The 22,381-nt window shown below is 46.7% G+C and overlaps 2 protein-coding genes across 9 annotated transcripts in view; one reads left to right on the forward strand and one right to left on the reverse strand.

Annotated features, from left to right (window-relative positions):
• LOC146063569 (uncharacterized) overlaps positions 1 to 12,151 on the forward strand; it is a 121,681-nt gene extending 109,530 nt beyond the window's left edge. Inside the window, exons 9-12 of the mRNA XM_083176098.1 lie at positions 1,998 to 2,072; positions 3,997 to 4,123; positions 5,328 to 10,393; positions 11,027 to 12,151. Of these exons, the coding sequence (XP_083032224.1) occupies positions 1,998 to 2,072; positions 3,997 to 4,123; positions 5,328 to 10,357 (5,232 nt within the window). The 3' untranslated portion in view covers positions 10,358 to 10,393; positions 11,027 to 12,151. The remainder of the gene's footprint in view (positions 1 to 1,997; positions 2,073 to 3,996; positions 4,124 to 5,327; positions 10,394 to 11,026) is intronic.
• A 4,213-nt stretch (positions 12,152 to 16,364) lies between these two features.
• RTKN (rhotekin) overlaps positions 16,365 to 22,381 on the reverse strand; it is an 89,698-nt gene continuing 83,681 nt past the window's right edge. For 6 of the 8 annotated variants that reach the window (XM_083176306.1, XM_083176561.1, XM_083176222.1 and 3 more), the window contains one exon: positions 16,365 to 18,274. In XM_083176306.1, coding sequence (XP_083032432.1) covers positions 17,847 to 18,274 — 428 coding nt within the window. In that variant the 3' untranslated portion in view covers positions 16,365 to 17,846. Of the gene's footprint in view, positions 18,275 to 19,637; positions 19,741 to 22,381 lie in introns of all 8 variants that reach the window. The other 2 variants (XM_083176814.1, XM_083176724.1) reach the window with 1 other exon arrangement.

Below are 22,381 nucleotides of genomic sequence, written 5' to 3' on the forward strand. Positions count from 1 at the left end.
ACCCACTGATACTTACCTCTCATATTGTACATACCACCACTACCCACTGATACCTACCTCTCATACTGTACATACCACCACTACCCACTGATACTTACCTGTCATATATACCACCACTACCGACTGATACTTACCTCTCATACTGTATATAACACCATTACCCACTGATACTTACCTCTCATATTGTACATACCACCACTACCCACTGATACTTACCTCTCATATTGTACATACCACCACTACCCACTGATACTTACCTCTCATACTGTATATACCACCACTACCCACTGATACTTACCTCTCATACTGTATATACCACCACTACCCACTGATACTTACCTCTCATATATACCACCACTACCCACTGATACTTACCTCTCATACTGTGCATACCATCACTACACACTGATACTTACCTCTCATATTGTACATACCACCACTACCCACTGATACTTACCTGTCATATATACCACCACTATCGATACTTACCTCTTATATTGTACATACCACCACTACCCACCGATACTTACCTGTCATATTGTACATACCACCACTACCCACTGATACTTTCCTCTCATACTGTATATACCACCACTACCCACTTATACTTACCTCTCATATTGTATATACCACCACTACCCACTGATACTTACCTGTCATATATACCACCACTACCCACTGATACTTACCTCTCATATTGTACATACCACCACTACCCACTAATACTTACCCCTCATATTGTACATACCACCACTACCCACTGATACTTACCTCTCATATTGTACATACCACCACTACCCACTGATACTTACCTGTCATATTGTATGTACCACCGCTACCCACTGATACTTACCTGTCATACTGTATATACCACCACTACCCACTGATACTTACCTGTCATACATACCACCACTACCGATACTTACCTGTCATATATACCACCACTACCGATACTTACCTCTCATACTGTACATACCACCACTACCCACCGATACTTACCGCACATACTGTACATACCACCACTACCCACTGATACTTACCTGTCATATTGTACATACCACCACTACCCACTGATACTTACCTCTCATACTGTACATACCACCACTACCCACTGATACTTACCTCTCATACTGTACATACCACCACTACCCACCGATACTTACCTGTCATATTGTACGTACCACCACTACCGATACTTACCTCTCATACTGTATATACCACCACTACCCACTGATACTTACCTGTCATATATACCACCACTACCCACTGATACTTACCTCTCATACTGTACATACCACCACTACCCACCGATACTTACCTGTCATATTGTACGTACCACCACTACCGATACTTACCGCACATACTGTACATACCACCACTACCCACTGATACTTTCCTGTCATATTGTACATACCACCACTACCCACTGATACTTACCTCTCATACTGTACATACCACCACTACCCACTGATACTTACCTCTCATACTGTACATACCACCACTACCCACCGATACTTACCTGTCATATTGTACGTACCACCACTACCGATACTTACCTCTCATACTGTATATACCACCACTACCCACTGATACTTACCTCTCATACTGTACATACCACCACTACCCACTGATACTTACCTCTCATACTGTACATACCACCACTACCCACCGATACTTACCTCTCATATATACCACCACTACCCACTGATACTTACCTCTCATACTGTACATACCACCACTACCCACTGATACTTTCCTCTCATACTGTACATACCACCACTACCCACTGATACTTACCTCTCATATTGTACATACCACCACTACCCACTGATACTTACCTCTTATACTGTACATACCACCACTACCCACTGATACTTACCTCTCATACTGTACATACCACCACTACCCACCGATACTTACCTGTCATATTGTACGTACCACCACTACCGATACTTACCTCTCATACTGTACGTACCACCGTTTACCTCTCACAACAGATACAGCAGCAGAAGGAGTTTGAGGAGGAGGAGCGGGGGAGACTTCGGCGCAGTCAGTCTATTGAGATGGCCGCAGTGAGTATCTGTGTATATGTCCATAGTAATGAGAGTACAGCAGTGTGTACTGAATGGGAGACAGGAGATAGATATATATTCCCAATGCAGTAATGTCCTCTTCCTTTAGGGGTGCAGCTGTGCAGCAAGTGGCTATCGATAAATATTCCAGAATAAATATTCCAGAATACAGGGCACATGTCTTTCATATATATATATATATATATATATATATATATATATATATATATATATATAAATAAATAAATATATATATATATATATATATATATATATATATAATGTAATATTTATCAGCTGCTGCCACATGTTGATGTAAGTTGATAAGTTGATCATTGTGCTATGTGTCATCACATTATCTCTTGCATTCATATACGAGGGTGCGCTGACCCAGTCTGTCTTGGGAGTGAATTATATCTCACCCCTGATTGATATACGCTATATTATGTATGTCCCTGCACCACATTCAGTGCTCTATAAGGAGTGTGCGTCTCCCTCATACACTGTGTTATGTATGTCCCTGCACCACATTCAGTGCTCTATAAGGAGTGTGCGTCTCCCTCATACACTGTGTTATGTATGTCCCTGCACCACATTCAGTGCTCTATAAGGAGTGTGCGTCTCCCTCATACACTGTGTTATGTATGTCCCTGCACCACATTCAGTGCTCTATAAGGAGTGTGCGTCTCCCTCATACACTGTGTTATGTATGTCCCTGCACCACATTCAGTGCTCTATAAGGAGTGTGCGTCTCCCTCATACACTGTGTTATGTATGTCCCTGCACCACATTCAGTGCTCTATAAGGAGTGTGCGTCTCCCTCATACACTGTGTTATGTATGTCCCTGCACCACATTCAGTGCTCTATAAGGAGTGTGCGTCTCCCTCATACACTGTGTTATGTATGTCCCTGCACCACATTCAGTGCTCTATAAGGAGTGTGCGTCTCCCTCATACACTGTGTTATGTATGTCCCTGCACCACATTCAGTGCTCTATAAGGAGTGTGCGTCTCTCTCATACACTGTGTTATGTATGTCCCTGCACCACATTCCGTGCTCTATAAGGAGTGTGCGTCTCCCTCATACACCCTATATATATAATCTATATATATATATACGGTATATAATCTGTATATATATATATATATATATATATATATATATATATATAGTAGTAGGTTGGTGCGTTCGGCACTCCGGACGATACAGTATGGCAATTTACCTTGGTGCCTTCCCAATTAATTGTAGGTAGATACTGTAGATTCCTCTAGCTCTTGAATTTGAGCTTCAGGAAATAAGGCGCCACTCCTAAACCCTTGGAGTGCCGCCTTATTTCCTGAAGCTCAAATTCAAGAGCTAGAGGAATCTACAGTATCTATATATATATATATATATATATATATATATATATATATATATGTGTATATATATAGATTCTGTGGAAGACCGCACTCGCACGGGGTGTGTAATAGTAGCAGCGGGCGTGGTGCCTAAAGGGAGTTCATTTCAAGTATGAACACCTTAGTACAATCCAAGGGATTCTCCAGGGAGAAAATAGGCACTCTCCTAAGTAAAGTCATAAACTTGTTGTAATCCAAGTATTTTGATTTATTAGTCATCCAATAAGTTGGTACAATATATTGTGCTCAATGATACTCCGACGTTTCGGTCAAATATAGGCGGACCTTTATCAAGGAGCATGAGTCAGCAAAGTACACATAATCATCGATGGGGCAACATGAAGTATGTTGGAAAACCTCCTACTGCAGGAGGACACGCATATACATATATATGTATATATACATATATATATATATTTCTACTATAAATATGTCAGAGGCGATCAGAGAGTGTACAGAGAACATGTTGCAGGTGTGATGTGAGGGGATCATGTCCCTAATTCTGTCCTACGTATCACCACAGGAGGCCGCGTCACTGCTGTCACTCAGGTCCATGAATCCCCGGGAGTTTTTCCGTCAGCAGGAACGCTCAGTGTCCAACTCACTGTCTCCCCCATCCACACCCAGCTCTCCATCTAAGTCCCCATCTGGTGAGTAGGTCCTGCCTATATGGAACCCCTCAGATGGCCAGTCTATGGGTCTATGGGGTAAATGGCCAGTCTATGGGTCTATGGGGTCAATGGCCAGTCTATGGGTCTATGGGGTCAATGGCCAGTCTATGTGGAACCACTCAGATGGTCATCTGCTGGTCAATAGCCAGTCTATGGGGTCAATGGCCAGTCTATGGGGTAAATGGTCAGACTATGGGGTAAATGGCCAGTCTATGGGGTAAATGGCCAGACTATGGGGTAAATGGCCAGACTATGGGGTAAATGGACAGTCTATGGGGTCAATGGCCAGTCTATGGGGTAAATGGTCAGTCTATGGGGTAAATGGTCAGACTATGGGGTAAATGGTAAGTCTATGGGGTAAATGGTCAGACTATGGGGTAAATGGCCAGTCTATGGTCAGTCTATGGGGTAAATGGCCAGTCTATGGGGTCAATGGCCAGTCTATGGGGTAAATGGTCAGTCTATGGTGACAATGGCCAGTCTATGGGGTAAATGGCCAGTCTATGGGGTAAATGGTCAGTCTATGGGGTAAATGGTCAGTCTATGGGGTAAATGGCTCTATGGGGTAAATGGTCAGTCTATGGGGATAATGGCCAGTCTATGGGGTAAATGGACAGTCTATGGGGTAAATGGTCAGTCTATGGGGTAAATGGCCAGACTATGGGGTAAATGGCCAGTCTATGGGGTAAATGGCCAGTCTATGGGGTAAATGGTCATTCTATGGGGTAAATGGTCAGACTATGAACAGGGTAAATGGTCAGACTATAACAAGGGTAAATGGTCAGTGAACTGGGTAAATTGTCAGACTATGAATGGGGTAAATGGTCAGTGAACGGGGTAAATGATCAGTCTATAAATGGGCTAAATGGTCAGTGAACGGGGTAAATGGTCAGTCTATGAATGGGGTAAATGGTCAGTATATGAATGGGGTAAATGGTCAGTACTGTATATGAATGGAGTAAATCATCAGTCTATGAATGGGGTAAATGGTTAGTGAACGGGGCAAATGGTCAGTCTCTGAGTGGGGTAAATGGTCAGTGAATGGGGTAAATGGTCAGTCTCTGAGTGAGGTAAATGGTCAGTGAATGGTGTAAATGGTCAGTGAATGGGGTAAATGGTCAGTGAATGGGGTAAATGGTCAGTCTCTACTGAGAGTATCTGATATTGTCTTTTGCATTCCTAGGCTTTTTCAGCAGACCGGCATTGCGATACCAGCGCAGTAATACAGAATCTATCTTGTCTTCCACATCCCGAAGCCCAACTTACATGTATGGTTACCAGAAAAGAGACTCATTCAGTTCTCCTTCACCTTATACCCCTCAGCCATGTTCTCCAGCCTTCATCTTCTCCAAGTCTCCCCTTCCTGTCACCTCTCCCAAGGTGGACTCTTTACCTACATTCATACCCCCTCCAATTACCACCACTCGCGCCACTCATTCACATTTTAAAGGGAGTTCTCCAACTCAGGCACATAATACATCACCAAAGTCTACGTCCAGCGATTCACTGTTTAGAGCTGAATACATACCCCCATCAGAGCCTCAGCAACCCACTGACTCCCCCCCAAACACCAACGCTGAGACCAGCCCTGTATCCCTGAACATACCACAAGCAGACCTTCCGCAATCTTGTAGTGGTATATACAAAGCTGAGCTTGTGCCTGTTGATTCTTTATCAACATCTCAATCTGAGGTCCAGGAAAAAACAATTATGGAAAAGTCGAGTGAAGCAAAGTCTCCAACATTCGAGAAGCCAACTGCAATAAAGGCCACCGTCTCTATCTCTACTCCCATGGCAGCTGTTGCTAGTGAAACACCTATTACTGAAGCTATCATTTCTACTGACCCCCTCAATACAGAGGTTCTAGTGCCAAAGTCTACCACAGATGCTACACGGCCAACTACTAAACCAGAGGTAGAGGTCAAAGTACCTACCACACCAGACTCAGTTCCTTCTCCTCCATCCGCTGAAGAGGCAACTTTCCAATCATCCTCCATTGTGAATTTCACAGAGACTAAATCAAATTTTATTACACCAAAAGGTGACACGTTTGCCACTACCACCACCACAGTTGTTTTACCTGCGGATTTCGTCCCATCCACTGCTTCACAGAAACCAGCTAAACGTTATCCTCTTTCAACCCCGTTGTCATCTTTTTATTCCTATGTGGGTCCCCAACCCTATGCCCCATTTAGTACAGAGACAGCTACTCATAACACTTTAAAGACCTCACCAGTTGCTTTGGCATTACGAGATGATACTCTGCTTTCTTCCTCAGGATCTACTAAGTACTTTAATGAGATTCCTCCTATTCAGACCTTAAATAATCCAAAGCTGGAGACTTTACCCAAATATCCTATCAGTCCCTTTATATATTCACCTGGATCTCAAGATGATCTTCATGATAACCATGGTGAGCCTCTACCAACTGAATCTTTACCTTTAGCCATATCATTTACCAGCAATGCCTCACCTAAACCTGAACCCAGTAATAACCAAGCTGAGGTTCCATTATCTGTATCTGCCTACCTTCCTACTGATGTCTCACCTAAACCACAACCCATTAATAACCAAGCTGAAGTTCCACTATCTGTATCTGCCTACCTTCCTACTGATGTCTCACCTAAACCACAACCCAAAAATAACCAAGCTGAAGTTCCACTATCTGTATCTGCCTACCTTCCTACTGATGTCTCACCTAAACCACAACCCAATAATAACCAAGTTGAGGTTCCACTATCTGTATCTGTTCCTGTATCTGCCTACCTTCCTACTGATGTCTCACCTAAACAAGAACCCAATATTTATCAAGCTGAAGTTCCACTATCTGAATCTCTACTTTCATCTGCCTACCTTCCTGCTGATGTCTCACCTAAGCCAGAACCCATTAATAACCAAGCTGAAGTTCCACTATCTGTATCTGCCTGCCTTCCTACTGATGTCTCACCTAAACCAGCACCAGATAAGAACCAAATTGAGATTCATCTTCCTGAATCTTTACCTGTAGTCATCACTCTTCCTACTAATGCCTCACCTGAGACAGAAAATAACAAAACTGAGGTTCCATTACCTGAATTTATACCTATTGATGTCTCCTTTTCCACCAATGAACCACGTGAACCTGATATTAACCCAAAAGAGATTTCTTTACCTGAATCTTTACCTATAGCTGTCTCCCTTCCTACTGATGGCTCACCTAACACAGATCCTGATAATGACCAAAATGAGGTTTCAGTATCAGAATCTTTACCTGTATCTGCCTACCTTCCTACTGTTGCCTCACCTCAACCAGAACTTAATATTAACCAAGCTGAGGTTCCACTTCATGAATCTATACCTGTTGCTCTGTCTCTTCCCACCTATGAATCAACTGAGTATGATAATGATGAAACTGAGGTTCTTTTACCTATAGCCATCTCACTTCCTACTGATGCCTCCCATGAGCCGGAACCCGATAATGGCCAAACTGAGGTTCCACTACTTGTAGTTGTTTCTATTCTCACTGATGCTGCCTCACCTGAGCCTGAATCCAATAATGTTCTAACTGAAGTTCCACTGCCAGAATCTATACCTGTAGCTGTTTCTCTTCCCACTTTTGTCTCACATGAGCAGGAACCTGATAATGACCAAACTGAGGTCCCACTATCTGAATCTTTACCTGTAGCAATTTTTATTCCCACTAATAACTCACCTGAGCCTGAACCCAATAATGATCAAACTGAGGTACCACTACCTGAATCTTTACCTAAAGCGATCTCCCTTCCCCCTGATGTCTCACCTAAATCAGAATCTGATAATGACCAAACGGAGGTTCCACTACCTGAATCTTTACCTATAGACATGTCCCTTCCCCCTGATGTCTCACCTAAATCAGAACCTGATAATGACCAAAAGGAGGTTCCACTACCTGAATCTTTACCTATAGACATGTCCCTTCCCCCTGATGTCTCACCTAAATCAGAATCTGATAATGACCAAACGGAGATTCCACTACCTGAATCTTTACCTGTATCAGCCTACCTTCCCCTTGATGTCTCACCTAAACCAGAACCTGATAATGGCCAAACTGAGGTTCCACTACCTCAATCTTTACCTATAGCCATGTCTCTTCCCCAGGATGTCTCACCTAAATCAGAACCTGATCATGACCAAAAGGAGGTTCCACTACCTGAGTCTTTACCTATAGACATGTCCCTACCCCCTGATGTCTCACCTAAAACAGAACCTGATCATGACCAAACTGAGGTTCCACTGCCTGAATCTTTACCTATAGCCATGTCCCTTCCCCCTGATGTCTCACCTAAATCAGAACCTGATAATGACCAAATGGAGGTTCCACTACCTGAATCTTTACCTTTAGCCGTCTCCCTATCCCCTGATGTCTCACCTAAACCAGAACCTAATAATGACCAAATGGAGGTTCCACTGTCTGAATCTTTACCTATAGACATGTCCCTTCCCCCTGTTGTCTCACCTAAATCAGAACCTGATAATGACCAAATAGAGGTTCCACTGCCTGAATCTTTACCTGTATCAGCTTACCTTCCCCCTGATGTCTCATCCTTACCTGTATCAGCCTACCTTCCCCCTGATGTCTCACCTAAATCAGAACCTGATAATGACCAAATAGAGGTTCCACTGCCTGAATCTTTACCTGTATCAGCCTACCTTCCCCCTGATGTCTCATCTTTACCTGTATCAGCCTACCTTCCCCCTGATGTCTCACCTAAATCAGAACCTGATAATGACCAAATAGAGGTTCCACTGCCTGAATCTTTACCTGTATCAGCGTATCTACCCCCTGATGTCTCACCTAAGCCAGAACCTGATAATGACCAAACTGCAGTTCCACGGATTGCCCCTTTACCTCTGTTGGACTCCCTTCACACCAACGGCTCACCTGAATCTAAACCCATTAATAGCCAAACTGAGTTTCCACTATTTGAACCGTTACCTAAATGTACCTTCCATCTCACTGATGCCTCACCTACAACAGAAGACAATAATAACACATCTGATGTTCCACAGCCTGAGTCTTTACCTATATTTGACTCCTTACTTAATGATAAATCATCTGACTTTCAACCCGATGATAACCAAACTAATGCACCAATAGAATTTTTACCTCTGTTTAGCTCAAATTTCACTGATTGCTTAATGGAGTCACAACCTCATAACCAAACTGAAGGGTCACTACCCGAATCCTTACCTGAACCCACGAAACGTCCAACGGATGCCTTGAATACATCTGAACTCGATAATAACCAAACAGACATTCCAGTAATTGAGTCTTCAACAGTATATGATTTCATTCTTACTGAACCCTCGCCTGAATCTCAGCCTAACAGCCATCATATTGTGGATCCACTAGTTGGCGCTCTTCTCACTGACAACTCAACTGACTCTCAATCCAGTAATAACCCAGCTGAGCTTCCTGTAGTTAAATCTTTACCTGTATGTGACTTACCCGCATCTAATCCCAATCATTTCCAAAATGATGATGTCTCCTTTGCTACTAACAACTCACTGCAATCTCCGCCTAGCAATAACCAAGATGATGTTCTACCAGTTGAGGTATCACTTCTATCTGCCTCACTTCCCACCAATGGCTCAATGGAATTCACTGCTCAGGTCCATGATGACTTATATAGTGTTTCTTCAGTTGAGTCTTTGCCTGTATGTGTCTCCTCTCCCATGGACAGCTCACATGAATACCAAGCCACATCCAGTGAAAACCCAACTCAAGTTCTGCCAAGTCAGACTTCACCTCTTTCCTCTACCAGCTCACAAAAAGCTCAGCCTCCACCAACTGGTGACCTATATGTTGAAGTTACACAACCTTTAAGCACTTCTCTGACATGTGAGTCACTGCCCACAGAGAGACTAATTATGTTGGAGGACACCCACCCTGGAAGCCCACCTGTCACAGGAAATGTTTCTGCATTTGAGACGTTGAACCCAGATGGCTCCAGCGGTACCGTTGTTCAAAGCACCGATGATGACATAGTCCACCATACCTCCCCCACCAGTAACTCGGTATGTGAGACTCTACCAGCTGAAGACCCCATATTCTATAGCTCGGAGCCAAATCCCAATGATGGCTCAGAACATGGCAATCACAAATATCCAACACAGATCCAGATACCGACCCCTCTGCCAACAGTGGAGTCTGCTGATCGTGACAACATCACTTCCTCCCAGCCGTTTCTCTGATCTCATTTCTGCACTTCAGTTGGATGACTTCTAGAGGTAAGTGAGCAATCATGAATATTATACTATGACAAGATAGTTTATCTTTGTGAACATTGTAATATCTGGGTGTCACCTCTTTACCCTGGCCTGTCCTCTTACAATCGCCAATTATTCTGTGGGTTCTCCATTGACTTGTCTGGTTGACTTGACCGTTGTAATGACAGCTGTGGAGTTAGAAGCATATTAAAAAAATAAACTGTATTATTCACACTTTCCTGGAGTGACCAGAAGGCTCCTAAAAACCAGGTGCTGCTCTCTAGGCTGCACATATTCCCACCGACGGATGCACGCATGCTTCCGCACAGAGGAAAATTCCTTAGATGGTTTCTTATCATCAAATGATTTTACCTCTGCACATAGCCAAAAGAAAGCCTAGAACTTACATTTTGGCTTTAGGGTTTTCTACTAATTGGGGGCCCTGGACAGGCACCAAGCAAGAAGAGGAATGCCTGCATTTCCTGGGGCATGCGCAAACCCCATCAACGGGGGGACCAGATTTGGTGCTCTATAAGCAGGAGTCAATAAGCCCCCTAGTGTCCAGGATGATGTCACACAATTTGTGCGTCAGATATGATCATGTTTTATGACGTTATAAGATTGAGTGGTTCTCACTTTTTTTTTTCCTCTTAGGTGCCAGGTAATATGTATCTTGGATCAAACATGGAACCCGGTGACCTGGGAATTGTACTCTCACTTCCCGGCCAGGTGTCATCGTCAGAGCTCCAAGGCTCGCATCAAGGTCACTTCACCTTTACAAAGCACCGTCAATGCTCAATAACCCCCACTGACCTGACGCGAAGGGAGTTTTCATTACCCCAACAGATTGTTCAGATGACAGACGATATCTCTGGTTTTCTTAGGCTTCAGTGAGAAGACATCTTAGTTTCTTCTTATACATCAATAAGAGGACGTCTGGCTTTCGCATTATTCCTCAACAAGATAAAGTCTCGTCTCATTGTCCATCAATATGAGGACTGCCGTTCTCCTCACTCATCCTCAAGAGGACATAATGTAGTATATTTGGTCATTACTCACCCATAGATGAAGCTTCATCTTTAGCTCTCCTATTAAATGACTGTCATCATTTCTCCTAGACCATTAATGAGAGAATACCTTCACCATTAGTATGGGAATGACCCCAGTTCTCCTAAACCATCAATTAGAGGATACCTTCAACAATTAATGGTGGGATGACCCTAGTTCTCCTAAACCATCAATCAGAGGGAGAGGATACCTTCGACAATGAATGGGGGAGTGACCCTAGTTCTCCTAAACCATCTATGAGAGGATACCTTAAATCATAAATGTGGGAATGACTCCGGTTCTCCTAAACCAACAATGAGAGGATACCTTTAACATGGGATAGTGTCCGGTTCTCCATGGATGGAGAAACATATTCCTGGTCCAGAGATCACTTTGCAGATAGATTTCATACTCAGGAATACAGATTCACAAGTGTATTAAATTGTGTTGTTAGGTAACACAAGTCAATAACATCACATTTTCTACAGAGTTTGAGTCACTTATGATAACAAAGTTTGTGTTAGTGTATAGTGATCACATTGAACAAATAAGAAATGTGTAATGTCACGTCTTGACGGGATGACACCATCACATGACTGGTGTGGCTGGTTCACACTAAGTATCACCTGTTGTGGATATGTTGGAGAACATCCTGCGTTCTCTCACATTTATTTAACCTGTCACTAGAAATGTATAATATAATGAGAATGATTAATAAACACACAAATTATATGATTGCTTTTGGTTGATATGATCCATGAAATGATGACACCCATTTCTGACACCGCTTTTCAGACCCTCTGCTACCTTTCCCCCACACCTGTCCTACATGCTCTTTGTTTCAGTGTTTCTCAAGCCAAGTCATCATGGAGCCATAAGAGAATATGTATGGCTTATGGTCTCTATTAACCTATACAGCAGAGACATCCAAGGCTAAGCACAGATGAGATACTGACCAAGATACTAATCACGTCACCTACAGTATGCTCAGGCTGTTGGGTTCCTTGAGGACAAAGTTTAAGGACCACCTCTTAATGAAGATCCCCAGTTGGGGGGGGGGGGGGGAGTAGAGAAAAAGTGAAGAGAAGTGTCCCCACCACTCATACAGTTTTGCCCAAATTGTGAACTTCTACATCAGTGGTTCCTAACTCCAGTTCTCAGGGAGCCCTAGTGGTGCATGTATTACAGATCTCCTAGTTGGTGTTCTCATTACTGGCCAAGACATTTTAAAAGATCCTCCCATGGAGCCAAGTATTTCACTTGTAAAACCTGACCAAAACCTGAGGACTGGAGATGGGAAACCCTGCCCTACATATTAACCTTCTGACTCGGCAGTGGATTCTAGCATGGAAGGAATTAGGGCTGCCAGCAGCCTGGACATCGCTGTCCACTCTACTAAGGATTCTCCTACATCGGCCACAAGAACATCTACAGAGCAGTTATGGGTCTCTCTGGACTTGCTGCTCCCCTATATAGGACTTGGAGCTGGCAGAACAAACACTAATCACATAGACCATCAGAATAACGAATAACTGATCATAGAGTACAACTGGTAATAGAACATTTCCACAGGACATGGCATGAAAGTGCCTACATCAGGTAACAATGATCAGTATGGACTTACGTAGCTTCCATCTTCCGCTTTGTTACCCACTGACACCGCGAGGAATTCATTTCGCTCAGTTAGGGGCCTATTGATTACTTTTTGGGTTTTAGACCCAATAATTATAATTTCCTATCTTCTCTCTTTGCAGCAATAAGAAATGATGTATCGCCAGGATGTAAGATAGTACATATAGGAGCTAACCCTGAGATGTGCAAAAGTAGTGATCACGTTTCTGTAAGTTTCCCTGGGCCGGGTGCTCTATTGTATATACACACGCTCTATAGACTGAACAGACCCTACGGATCCCTCTCCTGGTAACGTTAGCAATCTGTAGGCCATAGGCTACTACAACTAACACCATCTACAGAGGGCACATCTTCATTATCTGCTGGGATCCTCTGGAGTAACATACAGGGGATCCATATTGTTTGGGTACACTCAATTTAGGGAGGATATTCCACAAACATTCTTGGAAAAATATGTCCCTTGGTAATTTAGTCACTGCATGGCCAGAACTAGGGGGGAAGGGGGTGGGGGTTCACGTGCTCCAGGCAATGGATTTGAGGAGTTGCCAAGATGGTTGGAGGCAAAAGGATATTGGTGAGCAGGAAGCATGTTGTGGTGGGGGTATGTTTCTGAGGGTAGATGAGGGCTGGATAGAGAGGGTGGCATAGAAGATGGGTACCTCTGTGACCGAGCTCAGCACAAATCAGCATGGTGCAGGCATAGAGGGACCGGGATCACCTGGCACAATAACATTTTTTTCCTATCATGAGGTTATGCGCTCCAAAGAACAGTGTGTGTGAAGAACCCGACACTAACGCCTTAAGGAGGAGCAAGGAGAAGATCCATATACTGTAAGCGGTGGTGTGGGGGAGGGGCAACACAAACCCAGGGTGCTATAGGGGGCGGGGGGGATCCATGGGCTGTTGCAGTGATGCAACTAGTTTAGTTTATTGTAAATCATAGTCCCCTTTTTTGCATGAAGTCGCATTGTAGGGCTCGGAGTATATATTATTCCACACAGAATCCAGTTCACATTGTGACCGGACGCCTGCCCTCACTGGTTACGCCCCTCACTATCATAGGCAGGGCTCTGGTCTTACGGACCTGGCCAATAGGGATTCCCTCTTACCGTCAGTTACCATCTGTTAATGACTCCACCCACTGCGTAGTGGGTGGGTATAATGCTGCTGCCACCACCAGACCCCTCCCTCGTGGTGTCTGGAACCAAGTTTACTTGCTCAGGCCCATACTGTATGACCAGGATTGTTGCTGTGTATGCGTCACCACGCTACTGACACACCTGACTGTGTCGGCTGGTTCCCAACTGACCACTGACCAGGCCTCTGCAATGGTAGCTGGCAGAGGGCAGAGCTTGCAGATGCTGGGCTCGTTCCAAGATAGGCTGAGAACAGGACTACGTGTGTCTTATTCATGTTGGTCACAAGATGAAGATACCACCTTACTCAGCGCTGTATAATTCACAGTATAATGCACACTTAGCAGGACTTCACTTACCCAGCCAGCCAGAGCAGAGGAGGAGTCACCCAGGGGGATAACAAGGAACTTCTGGCAGTACACAAAGTCTAATCTGTGGTGGGCCTGTGGGAATTATGTGGTTGCAGAATGAGACATAGGCTTTGGAGGGAGAAGACACAGGCCAGGAAATGTCGGGTACTGAACCCCAATGTTTGCCACCCATTGGGTAGTTGTCACTTTTATCAGGAGGGGATTTGGATGGTAGCCACTGTCCTGATGCACCAGGGTCAAAGCGCTGCAGCTGTAAATGCTGGTACCCACCCTATAACTCAGTTGAGTCTGAAAACCAAGAGCTTCTATTAGAGGCCATAGCACTTCTGGGACCAGTGGAAATCCCAGAAACTCATGTTGTTAATCAGACTGCAGTAGGGGAATGGCCAGGGTGTCTACATTCATCCCATGGCAGGAAGGAGTCAACACATGGCAAGGTGCAGAGAAATGTGTAATGTGTAGGGGGTGGACTGAAGGTTGCGGGAGATTCAGACTTCAAAGACCACTGGGCCGTGTCAACTGGCAGTATCCTGTTGGCAGGACTATGTCTGTCTCCCTGATCTAAGAAGGAGATGAGACCAGGGAAGAGGGCAGTAGACTGTTGCCTCTAACAGTCCTTCTTAGGACTGTAGGATTAGTTAGGACTGTTTCTGGTTTTACACAGGAATTACTCTGCTGAGCTCTTTATGGAACTATAGAAACATGGGGCACCACTGGGCTCTGAACTTTCTTAAATGCTCCCTGGTGGTCTGTCCAATTTCAGCCCAAATTTCCCAGACAGGTGGTGATTTACAGCGGATATAGATGCAACCACCACAAGCATTAAAGCGGTTAATTATGGGGGACTAGTCTTGTTACAATTGTAAATATCGAGGAAGGCTAACTTTGTTAGCACCTGTCGTTCTTTCCTAGGACAATGTAAAACTTTGTAGCAGTAGATGGTAACAAGCACCAGACACGGCCTACCTCTGTCCAATTTCCATCCCTTAATCATGTAGCTCCAATAAGCAGAGACCTTTACTCCTTGGGCAGCCCTGGAAGGATGGTCAACCCCTGTGGGAATGTGGGAGCTGCCCAGTTTCACCTAGTTGTTGATTTAGACTTGGTCTGGTGCAGAGATAATGACCTCTACCAACACCTAGGACATACATGGTAGACATTCTGCTGTAAAACCAATTATGAGGACATGTTCAATGCATCACTCCATCTGGTGGATCTCACTGGCTCTATGGTATTTGTTGTGCCTGCCAGAGCAGGGTGACTGAGTCCCAGAGCCCCACCATGCCAGTGGGGAGCTTGGCCATGACCTTCAAGCCCAAGACCGTAACATGAGGCAGCAGAGAGTCTTTCTACAGGATTATCCTTGTACTGTACCAGTTGGGCTCTCCCATGGTGAGATAACTGTGCTTAAGGAGTGATACAGACTTTATAGGGCATATTAATGGGGATGTTATTTACTTGGTTACAGTGTGTAGTGGTTTTATAGTGGTCCCGAAGGCACCCCAGCAGTCAGTATATCCATGACTCAGTGCAGATGGTTAAATAAAACTGACTGAGGTACTAATTAAGTCACCTGTGCCCAAGCATCGATATACTTAAATCTTGGCTCATTAGGGTGCCTTGAGGGCCACAGTTGAGAACCTCTGCACTATTGCACTGGTTGTGGATGTGTAACATGTGCAGTAGAGATATCGTTGTTCCTGTCCTACATGCTGACCCTTAGGATCACCTAGCCAGGACATTATAGAAGCGGTACAGTATGTGGGTGTCCAGTCGCTGGACGCCGATGTCACAAGAAATGGGGTCTTATGATACAATAAGAATTTATTGATATAATACTCTGTTAGTAGATATTTGGTTAGGCTGTTTATAAAGATAAAGCTTTTACTCATTTACATCTCAGAGCCAAATACATCAGGGGGAAAGCAGTTACTGAGTCACAGGACACTGCAGAGTCACACTGCTGTGCGGGGGCAGCTGGAGAGGCAGACACTAGACAGTGTCACCCTGCTGTGCGGGGGTAGCTGGAGAGGCAGACACTAGACAGTGTCACCCTGCCGTGGGAGGGGCACACTGCTGAGCGGGGGTAGCTGGAGAGGCAGACACTAGACAGTGTCACCCTGCCGTGGGAGGGGCACACTGCTGTGTGGGGTAGCTGGAGAGGCAGACACTAGACAGTGTCGCCCTGCTGTGGGAGGGGCACACTGCTGTGCAGGGGTAGCTGGAGAGGCAGACACTAAACAGTGTCACCCTGCCGTGGGAGGGGCACACTGCTGTGCGGGGGTAGCTGAAGAGGCAGACACTAGACAGTGTCACCCTGCTGTGGGAGGAGCACACTGCTGTGCGGGGATAGCTGTAGAGGCAGACACTACACAGCATCACCCTGCTGTGGGAGGAGCACACTGCTGTGCGGGGATAGCTGGAGAGGCAGACAATACACAGTGTCACCCTGTTGTGGGAGGGGGACACTGCTGTGCAGGGGTAGCTGTAGAGGCAGACACAGCGTCACCCTGCCGTGGGAGGGGCACACTGCTGTGCGGGGGTAGCTGGAGAGGCAGATACTACACAGCATCACCCTGCTGTGGGAGGGGCACACTGCTGTGCGGGGGTAGCTGGAGAGGCATACACTACACAGCGTCACCCTGCTGTGGGAGGAGCACACTGCTGTGCGGGGGTAGCTGGAGAGGCAGACACTACACAGTGTGACCCTGCCGTGGGAGGGGCATACTCCATATCTCTTATTACCCACCTACCTCTGTCACCCTGCTGTGGGAGGGGCACACCCCATGTCTCCTATTACCCACCTGTCTGTGCCAACCCGCTTTGGGAGGAACACACCCCATGTCCCTTACAACCCACTTCTCTATGTCACACTGCTGTGGGAGGAGCACACCCCATGTTATATAACCCTGTCTGTGTCACCCTGGAGAAGGAGGGGCATACAACCCACCTGTCGATGTCACACCCCATGTCTCATATAACCCACATGACTGTGTCACCGTGAAGTAGGAGGGGCATACAAGAGAGGACCTACTGTACACATGTCTCTTAGCTCCTTAAAATCTTAGATTGGGGCGAGGAACAATCTTTGCATATGTCACCCTGAGGTGGGATGGTCTCACGTTCCTGTTTCCTTCTCACACGCAGACTGAAGGACCTGACTTGGTATTAATCCTGACAATTACAAGGCTCCAGGCCATAGGCAGGGGCCGTGTCCAGCACACGCCCAGGAAGGAACCCGTGAGAGAAGCCATTGGGAAGAGCTGGCATGTGAGACTTGGAGCCATCTCATACTTGGCTCTGGAGCCAGTTGCGAGGGTCTAGTTTGGTTTTCAGGTTCCGCATGCTCCTACGATTGTGATATCCCCTCTCTAAATCTGGGGTGCTGCTGCCACTGCTGCTGGAGGTCCTTCCCTCTGGTCGGAGAACTTCACCTTTACTGGCTCTTGATGGCCCATTGGAAGCTTGATGTTCAGCCATTCTCAGTCCTTGGGCCTTCAGAGAGGTCAACTTAGCATCCAGGGAGAATGCACGGGGACGAAGTCTAGTGCTCTGCACAGGGGGACTGTCACAATCAGAGGAGGAACATGAAGGTGGACCTGTGCTTGGGTTATGAAGAAGAGATGTCCAAGTTGGAGGATCCAAGCCTCTCTGGAGCTCAAACTCTTTCATCCTCTGAGAGAGAAGGTCGGGAATGGGACCCAGACCCTCAATAGCTGCAAGAGACAATAGGGGAAATGTGATCAAACAATCATTCAAAACATAAAGGGAAGAAACTTGTTTTGTCCCCGTATTTTGGGTGCTGGTTTTAAAAAATATGGGGAAACCCTATTCAGTTGGTTCCCTGATTTTTTAAAAACAGGACTGTGAGCTTCAGATACTGAAGCACGCATGGATCTGAAGTGTATTTTCCAGGCATATTTTACCCTCAATTAGCGTCCGTCAAACGCTATTTGACGATAATTTCAATATGGCCACTTAGTAAATTACGAATCACCATTCTTTTTAATGGTGATTCCTATTTTCCGATGGTGTATACATTCGTATTTGTAGATACAAATGCGAATGTGCCATCAATACAAATACGAATTGGTGTATTTTTGGCATAATAAATGCCAAAAATACAAATACGCCTATAAAATTATTTTTTTAGGAGTATTTGCCTTAGTAAATTTCCCCCTTTATATTCAACCTAATATTATATTTATTTTTATTTCTATTTATTTTCATTATTATTTATTTTTTATTTATATTCATTTATATTTATTTTATTTTTATTAGTTTTTTTGCAATTACTAATGAAAAATAAGAAGCACACGGTTGCCGCCAAAACCTTAACTTCCTTAATAGGAGACAAATAAAGTCTCATGAACATTGTAAAATAAAAGCCACACGAATACCAATGTGTGTATCCATGAATAAGGGGCCCCAATGCACGAAACGCGTTGGAGGAGAGAGATACGGAGACCTGAAGTCCAGAAGCACCAGACAGGAAGTTCCCGCAGACGCAGTACAGCACACGGGAGCCACTGAAGCTGTGGTTACACCAGGAGAAGAAACAACAACTACCCACAAGTATAGCTAGGTTAGATAGCTTCTGCACTGCATTACAGCAAAATGATCTGCTACAGCGTGGCACCTTCCACCTCCGCGCAAACAGCTCTATTAAGAGCTGTAACCATTATTGGTATTGCATACTTTATCAGAGCAGAGAGTGACACCCCGGGCAGGATACAGTAACTGCGGCGTATGTGATAGGTGACGGGTGCTAGAGGTAACACTACTCTTCTACTTTCCTGTTCTCTAAAATCTTCAACCTCCTATAAAAAATAAATATAACTAAAAAACATCCCTTCTGGGTCACAGACTTGCCCCCACAATAGTGCGCCACCTCTTAGATTCGCCTAACAGGCAGAGGGTAACATCTGGCATTATCCAGTGCACCATGTACTGTACTTTCCTGTGTCTCCTGCCACAATAATCCATGCATTGTTTGTTACACTTGTACCACGGACTGTGTATTACACATGTACCACGGACTGTATGTTACACTTGTACCACGGACTGTGTATTACAAACCTGTCACTGTAATAGGTGCACAGCAGTGATCGGATCTCAGCAGACACTGCATTATCCTGCAGCAGCAGCCCCTCATCAGTGGGTGTGGGGGGAGCAGACAGAGCTGAGCAGAGGGTAAAAGGGGAGCACCGTGCAGTGGGAGAAGGTGGGGAGAGGGGGTGCACCGTGCAGTGGGAGAAGGTGGGGAGAGGGGGTGCACCATACCGTGGGAGAAGGTGGGGAGAGGGGGTGCACCGTGCAGTGGGAGAAGGTGGGGAGAGGGGGTGCACCATACCGTGGGAGAAGGTGGGGAGAGGGGGTGCACCGGGAGAAGGTGGGGAGAGGGGTGCACCGTGCAGTGGAAGAAGGTGGGGAGAGGGGGTGCACCGTGCACCGGGAGAAGGTGGGGAGAGGGTGTGCACCATACCGTGGGAGAAGGTGGGGAGAGGGGGTGCACCGGGAGAAGGTGGGGAGAGGGGTGCACCGTGCAGTGGAAGAAGGTGGGAGAGGGGGTGCACCGTGCACCGGGAGAAGGTGGGGAGAGGGTTTGCACCATACCGTGGGAGAGGGGGTGCACCGGGAGAAGGTGGGGAGAGGGGGTGCACCGTGCAGTGGGAGAAGGTGGGGAGAGGGGGTGCACCGTGCACCGGGAGAAGGTGGGGAGAGGTGGTGCACCATACCGTGGGAGAGGGGGTGCACCGGGAGAAGGTGGGGAGAGGGTGTACACCATGCCATGGGAGAAGGTGGAGAGAGGGGTGCACCGTGCAGTGGGAGAAGGTGGGGAGAATGGGTGCACCATGCAGTGGGAGAAGGTGGAGAGAATGGGTGCACCATGCAGTGGGAGAAGGTGGAGAGAGGGGTGCACCGTGCAGTGGGAGAAGGTGGGGAGAGGGGTGCACCGTGCAGTGGGAGAAGGTGGGGAGGGGGGTGCAACATGCAGGGCGAGAAGGTGGAGAGGGGTGCACCGGGAGAAGGTGGGGAGAGGGGTGCACCGTGCAGTGGGAGAAGGTGGGGAGAGGGTGTACACCATGCCATGGGAGAAGGTGTGGAGAGGGGTGCACCGGGAGAAGGTGGGGACAGTGGTGCACCAAGCAGTGGGAGAAGAGGGGGTGCACCATGCAGTGTGAGAAGGTGTGGAGAGGGGTGCACCATTCAGGGGGAGAAGGTGGAGAGAGGGGGTGCACCGTGCAGGGAGAGAAGGTGGAGAGAGGGGTGCACAGTGCAGGGGGAGAAGGTGGGGAGAGGGGTGCACCGTGCAGGGGGAGAAGGTGGAGTTGGTGGTGCACCATGCAGGGGGAGAAGGTGGGGAGAGGGGTGCAGGGGAAGAAGGTGTAGTCGGTGGTGCACCATGCAGGGGGAGGAGGTGGGGAGAGGGGGTGCACCATACAGGGGGAGAAGGCACAGAGGAGAGGAGCACAATGCGATGCAAACACACAAGAGAGAGAAAGAGACAGTGTTATAGTGAATGTAAGAGACAGGTAAGTGTGATGTTAGTGAGCAGGACAGGGTACAGCAATGCCCATCACTAATATAGAACACATGTGGATCATAAAGATAAAAATATTCATAATTTCCTGGAAATCTCTCTCCTCTCGCATGTCCATGTCATTCTACATTATATCCATCATCTATCTCTCCGCTCCTTCCCCCATAACCCACCTCTTCCCCGTCACCCACCTCTCCACTCCTTCCCCCATCACCCACCTCTTTGCTCCTTCCCCCATCACCCACCTTTCTCTCATCACCCACCTATCCACTCCTTCCCCCATCACCCACCTCTACAATCCTTCCCCCCATCACCCACCTCTCCACTCCTTCCCCCATAACCCACCTCTCCACTCATCCCCGATCATCCACCTCTCCACTCCTTAGCCCCATAACCACCTCTACAATCCTTCCCCCCATCACCCACCTCTCCACTCCCTCCCCCATAACCTACCTCTCCCCCATCACCCACCTCTCCACTCATCCCCTATCCTCCACCTCTCCGCTCCTTAGCTCCATAACCACCTCTACAATCCTTCCCCCCCCATCACCCACCTCTCCGCTCCTTTTTTCCCTCACCCACCTCTCTCCCATCACCCACCTCTCCACTCCTTCCCCCACCACCCACCTCTACAATCCTCCCCCCCCCATCACCCACCTCTCCACTCCTTCACCCATAACCCACCTCTCCCCCATCACCCACCTCTCCACTCCTTCCCCCATCACCCACCTCTCCTTCACCCCCATCATCCACCTCTCCTCTACTACCCCTCTTCACCTGCCTCTCCACTCCTTCCCCCCATCACCCACCTCCACTCCTTCCTTTCCATTACCCACCTCTCCTCTCTTCCCCCCATCACCCAACTCTCCACTCCTTCCTTTCCATTACCCACCTCTCCTCTCTTTCCCCCATCACCCACCTCTCCGCTCCTTCCCCCATCACCCACCTCTCCGCTCCTTCCCCCATCACCCACCTCTCCGCTCCTTCTCCCCATCACCCATCTCTCTGCTTCTTCCCCCCATAACCCATCTCTCAGGCTCCTACCCCATCACCCATCTCTTCACTCATTCCCCCCATCACCCATCTCTCTGCCCCCAGCCCCATTCCCATATCTTCCTCTCCACCCAACACCATTTCCACATTTTCCCAAATGACTCATCTTCCTATCTACCCTCTGACATCATTCCCATATATTCCTCCTTAATATAATCACGATTCCCATAGCTTCTTCTGTCACCATCACCCCTAGATTCAACTTGGTCTCTACCACCAATCCTAT

Source organism: Crinia signifera, chromosome 1 (genome assembly GCF_055691185.1).
Source record: "Crinia signifera chromosome 1, ASM5569118v1, whole genome shotgun sequence".
Classification (NCBI taxonomy): Eukaryota; Metazoa; Chordata; class Amphibia; order Anura; family Myobatrachidae; genus Crinia; species Crinia signifera.